This window comes from Gossypium arboreum, chromosome 5, assembly GCF_025698485.1.
Source record: "Gossypium arboreum isolate Shixiya-1 chromosome 5, ASM2569848v2, whole genome shotgun sequence".
NCBI classification, from domain to species: domain Eukaryota; kingdom Viridiplantae; phylum Streptophyta; class Magnoliopsida; order Malvales; family Malvaceae; genus Gossypium; species Gossypium arboreum.
The window spans coordinates 32,488,213-32,497,521 of record NC_069074.1 but is presented as its reverse complement, the minus strand read 5'-3'; the positions used below and the strand labels follow the sequence as shown (position 1 = coordinate 32,497,521).

General features: G+C 32.2%; 1 protein-coding gene across 7 annotated transcripts; it reads right to left on the bottom strand.

Annotated features, from left to right (window-relative positions):
- Nucleotides 1–880: 880 nt before the first annotated feature.
- Nucleotides 881–6,378, bottom strand: LOC108489946 (ABSCISIC ACID-INSENSITIVE 5-like protein 2). Of its 7 annotated transcripts, none has more exons than XR_001872060.2 (5): nt 6,191–6,378; nt 4,357–5,314; nt 4,174–4,245; nt 1,348–1,578; nt 881–1,199 (listed from the first exon to the last, which is right to left on the bottom strand). XR_001872060.2 is itself a non-coding variant. In XM_053028952.1 (4 exons), exons 2-4 carry the CDS (start codon nt 5,167–5,169, stop codon nt 1,498–1,500), a joined length of 966 nt encoding a protein of 321 aa, XP_052884912.1. In that variant the 5' UTR covers nt 5,170–5,624; nt 6,191–6,378; the 3' UTR covers nt 1,269–1,497. The 7 variants fall into 7 exon arrangements, 3 of the variants coding, with proteins under 3 accessions (XP_052884912.1, XP_017650199.1, XP_017650197.1); XR_001872061.2 differs by having other exon boundaries at nt 881–1,185; XR_001872063.2 differs by having other exon boundaries at nt 1,368–1,578.
- Nucleotides 6,379–9,309: the final 2,931 nt, after the last annotated feature.

The following is a 9,309-nucleotide window of genomic DNA, read 5'->3' as shown; positions in this document are numbered from 1 at the left end:
GATTGAATTCTTTTCCCTACAAAAGTGGAATTTGCTAAATGTGTGGTTGTTTCTGATGCAATGATCATTTTTAGTTTATGCCATCTTGCTCTTAAGTCGGTTGTCCATCTCTGCCTTAATTGTGAGATCTCGTGGTGAATTTTGCAGAGATAGGTGGCCCTTTGGAATGTCAATTGGGCCTGCCCCTGTAACGCTCGGTTGTTCCCTGATGCTTGAGTCCAAGCTGGTAGGTTGAGCAGATGGGCTAAGGTATGGGAGGTGGCATTTTTTAACGATCTCTTGGTTTATCTGTCTTTTTTTTGGAATGAATTTGTTTCCAAGGGGAGGGTCGTTGATATTAACTATTTATTCGACCTTACTTTGATGAGAATAGTATGGTGGAGTAACGCAAAATGGCCTAAAGCTACTCTTTCCTTGAATGATTTCCTTTTATGCCATAAATTTCGTAGGATGCTCAAGTCGACAAGGCGGTCTCTATCTTCCCTTCGGATGTCGTCCGCTCCACGGACTTTGAAATTTAGTGTTGACCCGGTTAGAATTAACCCTGGACCAGCTGGTCTTCAGGGATTTTATCCGATCATAATGGTACTACCCTTTTTACTTTCTCTATTGTGATTGGTGTTTGTGACCCCTTGATTTCTGAGTTACAAGCTGTTAAAAGGAAGCTTTGGATATCTTCGTTGCTTGTAACGGGCTAGCGGTGCTAGATTGATTATTGAGAATGATTATTAAAGGTTAAATTCTACTACTTTTTGCAAAAATTAATGGATTATCCTAAAACCATACTTTTCGAATTTTAAAATTTCAATCTTGATGCAAATGATCATTATTAATCATTTAATTGGATTTTTCATGAGTAATGAAAAATAATATGCTAATATGATATAACACATGATAATATATTTGATGCATCAGATTTTGAAAATAACAAAACTTAATGAATTTAATAATTACGAAAACTTAATGAATTTAATAATTACCATTCGGTGAGGACTGAAATTTTACCGGGAAATCATTTACATTAAGAGGAAGGCTTATGGGAGTGCAGATAAATTGGCAAAAGCTGCCATTCTTAGAGGAGGCCCTGGTGGGATCTCATTTGCTTCCTGGTGATTTGGGGGCTGGTCGTGGCCACCTGCTACATGGGTTTGGCTCTTGGTCTTTATTTATGATAATATGTTGTACCTTTAGGGACAAAACTACACATTTAATTTCAAAAGGAAATTAAAAAAAAAAAAGAAAAAAAAGAAAAGGCGCACAACTACACATTTAGGGATAAAACTTACCAGTTGAATTAATTTCATAGTAAAAAAGTAAATACATGAAGGGGGAAAGAAAAACTCTTACAAGAGGGAAGCAACCGTTACCGGCATATGAAACAATGGCTGCCTCTGGAAGATGCATTGACTTCAACCTTATACCTCAATTGAAACCAGAAACAGATTCCAGAAGCTAGTTTGTATATGCAAAACTTTCACACTAGCTGCTACGGGATTGTTAGAACGGGGCTGATGATGTTCTACGAAGCTGATATTTTGGCTCGGGAGGAGGTGCGGACGGCAGCAGCTTCTCTAGCTCCTGAGAATATAAAATCCCAGAACCAAGAATGAAAACAAATCGTATGCAGTAGTGATGAGTGAAACTTGTAAAAATTTTCATGTATGAAACCATGAATGAAAACTACATGCAGAAGCAAATGCAGTTGTAATATGTGCGGTATCATTTTCAGGCTGAATTGAATCAGAGAAAATATTTAAGGAGTTAAGATTTGAGGGCTGGAAACACAAAAACAAGGAAACCAATGCCGTCTCCAGTTGTTTCTTGTGCTTCTCACAGTAAATCAAGGATCTTAGGTTCTATGCTACTCGGACTTGAGTGTAAGTGTAAGGGACGGGTATGTATCCTGAGACAGGTTTTCTTAATTTTTCTCAACATTTCCATGTGCTTAGAGAGTCTATGGAGGATCATATCTCCACAACCATGTCGGAATATGCAACAAATACAGGTACTTCGAAAAAAAATGGAAAGTTGGAGTAACACAACTATTCATGGTTAAAGGGTTTGCATTAATATTTAACAAGATATACCTAACATTTAAAAAAAATGAGCGAAAGCATCAAACCTAAAAAACCCATTTTGGCAATAAGTGGAGGGCCAACTTTAATATAAGACCACAAGAACCCAATACTTAACAGATGTGGATAAACCACTTAAAACTTCCCCTCACATGAAGCTAACAGGGATTACAAGTGGACAACTGCACCAAGGGTTGTCAACCTCACACGGAGTTCAGTAGGATCAACAACATAACTGACCCAAGGCTCTAACACCATGTTAAAGCATCCAACTTAAAATCAATTGGTAATAGGCGGTGGACCCGACTGTAAATATAAGACCATAGAAAACCAACAACTTACCGAAAGTGGATAACACCACCTTAACAAACACCAACAACCCTATATCCTACTATTTACTAGAGAAACATAAGAACACGACACAAATGGATTTAACCTGGCTTAAATTAAGTCACCCAACAGATGGGCTCCTACTAAGATTATGGATTTCAGTGTTTGAGACAAACAATTTTACTGTCCAAAATGTCTTCTTTGGGTCATGGTTATATTCTACAATACGTGAAACCTGTTCTGCAGCAAGATTTACCAATCTTATGGTTAAATTCATGTAAACATCCCTCTAGCTACCTTGCGAAAAAACAGTTCATCCTAAAGCAATTCACGATAATGGTCTCTATAATGCGGTCACACAAATTTAGTTATGGCTAGCTGGGATTCAAGGTGGATGCTGACCTATGACCATCCAATTTTAAGTTGAATGCTTTAGCATGCAATCACAGCCAGAAGTTTTCGTTGCCCCATTTCTGCCAGTATTTGCTACCTCATTTCCATAGTCAACTTGACAGGCCTATTTGTCTATAGTATCGATTCTGGGACTTAATGGGAGTGTCAGTTTGTGTTATCCACGGTATTTAACTTTCGAGAATGTTCTCGTGTCATATTAAATTGGTGCAAGGTTGAATGCCTTAACAGTCTTAAACCAAGCATGCAAGAGTGACTATGTCTTGATAACAAGTGTAGTGATTAAAATTTTCATTTTAGCATTCACTGGCAATGGAATTCATATTAACGAAAGGAAGATATCTGTTAAACAAGTCTACAGGAAGTCTTCAACGGAATTATCACACAAAAAGGAAGATGAAGCTATAGAGATAGATGATGGCTAAGAACCTGGCTTTTCTATAGCAGACTGGTTTATCATAAACGAAAAAAATGCTACATCATGCACAGTTCATGGTGTTGAGAAAAGACATTAGATAGCCTTAATAACCAACAGGGTGAACGCATAGACTTTGCAGTTCCCATGTTTGCTAGTATATGATAAGGGGATAGCAAGGAATGCAACGTGTTAGCATTAAAGCAGGATTTTTTTGATTTAACTGGAATCTGAATCAAAGTTCGGGTCAGGCTGAACAATATTTTATTCTATTTGGGTTATATGAGAAAAGGGAACAACACAAGGCAGCATCATGATCTAATTGTATGAAAAACATCTGCTAACCAACTAGGAGATTCCATAAATATTATACAACTGATAACACATACAGAGGAAAATGAATTCAATTCTGTAAGCTGTTGGAGTGTTTAATATCAACCATTGGCCACATTTAAGTTCTAAGAGTTATGGACATGAAGGCACTTAAAGAAATAAAATGGTTTGATGATATCTGATCTGATTTGGAAGAATATATTGACAGATTGTATACTTGGTGATCCCATAAATATCATACAATTGAAATTCGCATAAAGAGGCAAAAGAGTTCAATTCTCTAAACAGTTGGAGTGTTTAATATCAACCATTGGCCTTATTTATGGACATGAAGGTATTTAATGCAATAAAATGGTTTGATGATATACAACTCGATTTTGGATAGAATATAAACATAGTGTAACAGGTTATTGACACAAGGAAATAGATATTGGGAAACACAAAGACAGAATACTAATTTTGACTTTTGAGTAATAACAAATTTATCCTCTTCTTCAAAGAACAGGTTGGAAAAGAAAATGAAACTATTATCTTCTTAAGTGTAAAACGTTTCAAGATCATCAATTGAATGTAAATGAATCAGAAAGTGTCTTGTAAGACAGATCTAACCTTCCGTTTCCTCAGCCTCTCATTTTCCTCTTCTAGACGTGATACTTTGTTCTCCAGTTCATTAGTGTAAGCCTGTTTATAAACATCTTTTAAACATTTCAAAGTAAAAACAAAAAGAAACAAAAAAGAATAGTGTGACTGTCAAGTGTCACATTTTAGAGAAAAATAATAAAAAAAGCCAACCTGCTTCCTTGCTCGTGAACGTGCAGCAGATTCCCTATTCTTTATCATCCTCTTTTGTCTCCTTTCAACATTTTTCTCAACTATGTCCTCGGAGGCACCTCTTTTCCTTCCAGATGCCTGTGTATCTGATAATGTTCCCATCAAAGGCGAATGTAATGGTACCTGGTTCTCCGGGTACGAGACATCAATTACAGCAGCAGTCCCTAAGTCTAATGGCCGGGGCATAGGCTGGGATGGCATGTAAACCCCCATTATACTTTGTTGAGGATGGTGATATTGTGGCTGTGGGTACTGCATCCACTGACCTTGCTGCGCAAACTGTGGTGCAACACTTAGATCTACCCCAGCAATAGAAGCACCAGCGTCTCCGTCCGTAGATGCTTCAGCAACAACTCCAGCTTTCACTAAAAAATCCTCCAATGTCATTTCTCCAAGGGTAGGCTGCCTTTCTCTAGATTTCTTTTCCCCATCATTTTTGCTTTGTTGAATGTCTCTCCAAACCTCATCAACTGTCTTCTTGCTCAAAGCACCAGTTAATGACAAACTCGCCTGACGCTGCAGAGAAGCTTGATTGGTCAGCATGGTGCCATCAGAGTCCATACCGAAAGTTTGGTTAGCCTCCACGGTCCATACATTCTTGAGAAGCTCATCTAGGTTCATGCTACTCAGAGGTTTTCCCAAGTCACCCAGCTGATTTTGTACCTCATCCAATGTGAGGCTATACATCGAATTTTGCTGAGTTAACTGCTGGAATTGCAACTGTTTTCCATTACTACCACTATCACCTTGAGACCCCATTGTCTGAATTCCCATGTAATTACTTTTACTTAAAGCAACTTTTACCCCAAATTCTCAAACAAAAATTTGTAGGTAAAGGACTATATCAGTCCTAAAGTCAACTTGAAAGCCACCTGCCCGCATACCTGAAGCTTCACCAGTCAGCAACAAAATTTAGAACCTGAAATTAGACCCATTCATTCATTTCAACTCCCTTCAGTCCAGATGATCCGAAAACATCTTTCTCATATATCTAACAATATATATTTAAAAAAAAAAATGAATAATTCTCTACTTCCCTTAGAAGTGAAGAAATTATCAAATACATTTCATTTCAAGAATAAATGCATACATGCATAGGGCAGACCGCAAACTCCTCTATCATTCAAAGTTCTTCGAACCCAAACTCTGTATGGAATAAACTAACACACATAAAAGACTAACGTAACAAATTCCACCTCAAAAGATCAAAAGAAAGTGCATTTTTTCCCCTACAAAACAAAGAAGCCTAAAATTACGAAAGGATCCACACTTCACCAATCATTTAAAAAAAAAAAAACAGAAGGCATAAAGGAAAAACTTGAAAGAATAGTAATGAAGCACATCAGACCTCAGATACACTAAAACTGGGAGGGAGGGGGTAGAAAATAAATAATTGATGTGAAAATTACCAAATATTTTTGAAAAAAAAATTTAAGGGCTGTCATGTTATAATCCGTTCACCAAATAAAGAACAAACAATTTCCGAGAATCATAAGCATTACTAAATCCTCAGATTGTTGGAACATTAAAAAGAAAATGATAAACTTATTGCATGAAGAAACAAAAATCCAAGGCTTTAAAATGAGAGTTAAAAAGGAAATTATTGAAACAAATCTAAATGAAAAACAAAGAAAAACCCAGAAGAGGATCTAAAAGCTGAGGATTTCTATTTATTAAAAGACAAAACAGAAACGCAGAAAATCAACTGTCAACCAATAAAATAAATACCTTTAAAAAATCAAGAAAAAACAAGAATGGAAGAAATTCAAAAAAATATAAAAATAAAAATCCTCACTTGGATTTAGAGATAATGGAGATCGAAAGCTATGAATTTGCAGGAAAACGAAGCTTGATGAAGTTGGATTGAGAAATCAAAGAAGAAAACCAAAGGATTTATCAACTCTCCATAGCCCGCACACCAGCAAGAAGCTTGAGAGAAAATTAGAAATGTGTATATTAGTTATTCAGTATTGTGAATGTGTTTCTTTTTCTTTTTCTTTTTGCCTTAAATATATATTAAAATTTCAATTTTAATATTTTGATAAATAATTAAGATTTTAAATCGAATTATGCTATTTAGCTCGTGTTTTGGTTTTGTTTTTATAAATAAATATTAATTTATCATTTGTCTACAAATATTTTGATTTTTTTGTTCAATTACAAATATTTTGATTATTGTTGTTTATATAATAATTAATTTCATTGAAACTGTATAAAAGTTTTAAAAAGAAGAAGAAGAAGTTGTATTGGATAGATTTTACAAATTCAAGATCTAATCTAAATTACTATTTTAATTACTGTTGTGTAATAATTTTTTACTTAAATCAATTACTATTTTAATTACTGCTGTGTAATAATGTTTTTACTTAAAACATTAATTTAAAATACCTCTTAATATACCTCTTAATACATTAATTTAAAATAATCCGTTTTTGGTTTTAAAAAAATTAATACATCATTAATAAATCTTAAATCACGTGCATTACCTTTAAATCAAACTTTTGCTTTTCACTCTTGTTATCGTTTGTGTTCTTGAATCTAGATATATGGTTCTTGATTTTTTTTCTTTCTATACGTTTTAAGGTTTTTTTCTTTTAACATTTTTTTCCAAATAGACAAAATTTTCTTGATTTATTGAAAATTATATTTTAAGAGTTCAACACTCTTCATATCTTATTTTGGGTTTTTTTCTTCTCTTGTTATTCATCAAATTGTTTCAAATAAATGACTATTAAATTTAAATATTAATAACTCGTATTTTGGTGTTTTAAGTAATTGAGCATTGATTCTGACAATAGAATCAAACCCTTAAGTATTAAATTTAAATATTAGTTTACTTATATTTTGACTTTAGAAAATTATGTTTGATCTAAACCTTTTTAGAGCAATTAAGAGATAATTTGGTAGTAAAATTGGAAATAAACAGATAAACAAGAACCAAATTTATGGTGCAGCCATTCATTTTTATACGTCAAAGTGAATATTTTTATGTCTACTATTGAATTCTTGGATTGAGATTTATGACGTACCGATTCAATTGTTGTTATATTGTAATTATTTAAACAGGTGATGGATTTATGGATAAATTTGATATTTTATAGAATAATACTTATGTCTTACTTATTTAACACTTTAATAAGAAAAATAATATATGTTTATTACATGATTAACAATCTATCTATAAAAGATAGATCGTTTATTCTAGTGTACTAGTATTTCCTCATGTTAAAACATATGTATTAACTAATTTATTTAACCAAAAGAGATATAAATGAATTGACCATGGTTCAAATTCATATAAACGCAACAATATTTTTAATTTTAAAAAGATATATTAAATCTAGCACTAAGATTCAAATTCATATAAATATGATGTTATATTTTATTTTTAAGTTTATATTATAGAAAAATAGTTATCAGCCATATTTTCATTATTAAAAATAAGTTTTACGTCTCTTTACTAAACATGTTTATTTTTTAAAGATGAAAATGAAAATAATTTCAAAAACCTAACATAATCTAAAATTTCAAACTTTTGTTTGAAAAGTCAATTTAAAAATATTGTTTTTAGTTTGAAAGTTTTATTTAGCTAAAAAACTGAATTTCAACTTCAATACTAAACACATTTTAAACAGGATACAAAATATTGTTTACAAAATATGGTATATTTTAATTTATAAAAATATTGATATATTTTATTGGTGGTTATAATGAAATTCATATTGTATTAATATGATCAGATTTACTCGTAGCTGTCCTTATTGGAAATCATAAGACCCATTGCCAAATGGCACTTTCACAAGCAATGCAACATTCTCTCTTTATATCAATTTGTGTTACCAAACTTTCTACTTTAAAAATATGAATTTAATTATTATTATTATTATTTTAATGATTTCAATGTTGGCACTATCTTTAAATTTTGATTTTATGTATTTTTTTCCTTTAAAGCATGCCTCAATATTTGATTTTGATTTTGTTTGGTAATTAATGATGTAGATATTTTTGTTGGCCACTTACCAAAAACTTTTTTTTCATTGATTTAAAATATCGAATCTATGGTACGTTGAGTTTGATTTATATATTAGAATGGAATAGTACAAAATTGGGTCATCAAATTCGTAAAATTGAGCTCAGGTTAGGTTGGATTAATTTTAAGAATTAGTTAGATTGAGTTGATTGAGATATTTATAAATTTATTTCTGTTTTAATTTCAATTTAACCCCTCAAAAAATTTAATAGAAAAACTCTAAGTGAGCTCAAAATCCTTTTGTGCTTGCCTTTCTCTTAATAATTTTAATAGGATTGAGTTTCTCTTATAATTCAGTAAGCTAATATCAAAGGTTTGCATCCTTATACACATACTTATAATTATAAAAATATATATATAGATACAAAAATCAACAAAAATAAATATGAAGGCCCCAAAATGAGAGAAAATGATACTCGCTTCTTTTAAAGAAGAAATAGAAATAGAAGAAGAAGCTCCTTCTTTAGAGTTTAGGTTTCCTTTTATTATATAAGTTTAGATTTGGAGTTGAGTATTTTATTTTATTATAATTATTTAACAATATTTATTCTATCAATATGATTTAATTAACATACTAGAAAATGACTTGAAATTGAAAGATTGCTAACTGTTTTATAGAAAAAAATAGTATATCAAACAAATTGATTTAATTCTTTTATAATTAAAAATTTGTTTGATGCAATAAAATGAAATAAATTCTAGTGGGATTGGGTCAAGGTTACATTTTTTATAAAATTTTGGGGTTGTGGGTCAAGGTGGGTTTACTCTTTCCACGTGGAGATTGAGGGTCCGGTATGGAATTTCCGGGTGGGTTTGGGGCAGTATCCGCCTTATTCCGTTGTCATCCCTAGTTAGGATATGAGAATGAAATGAAATAAAATCAA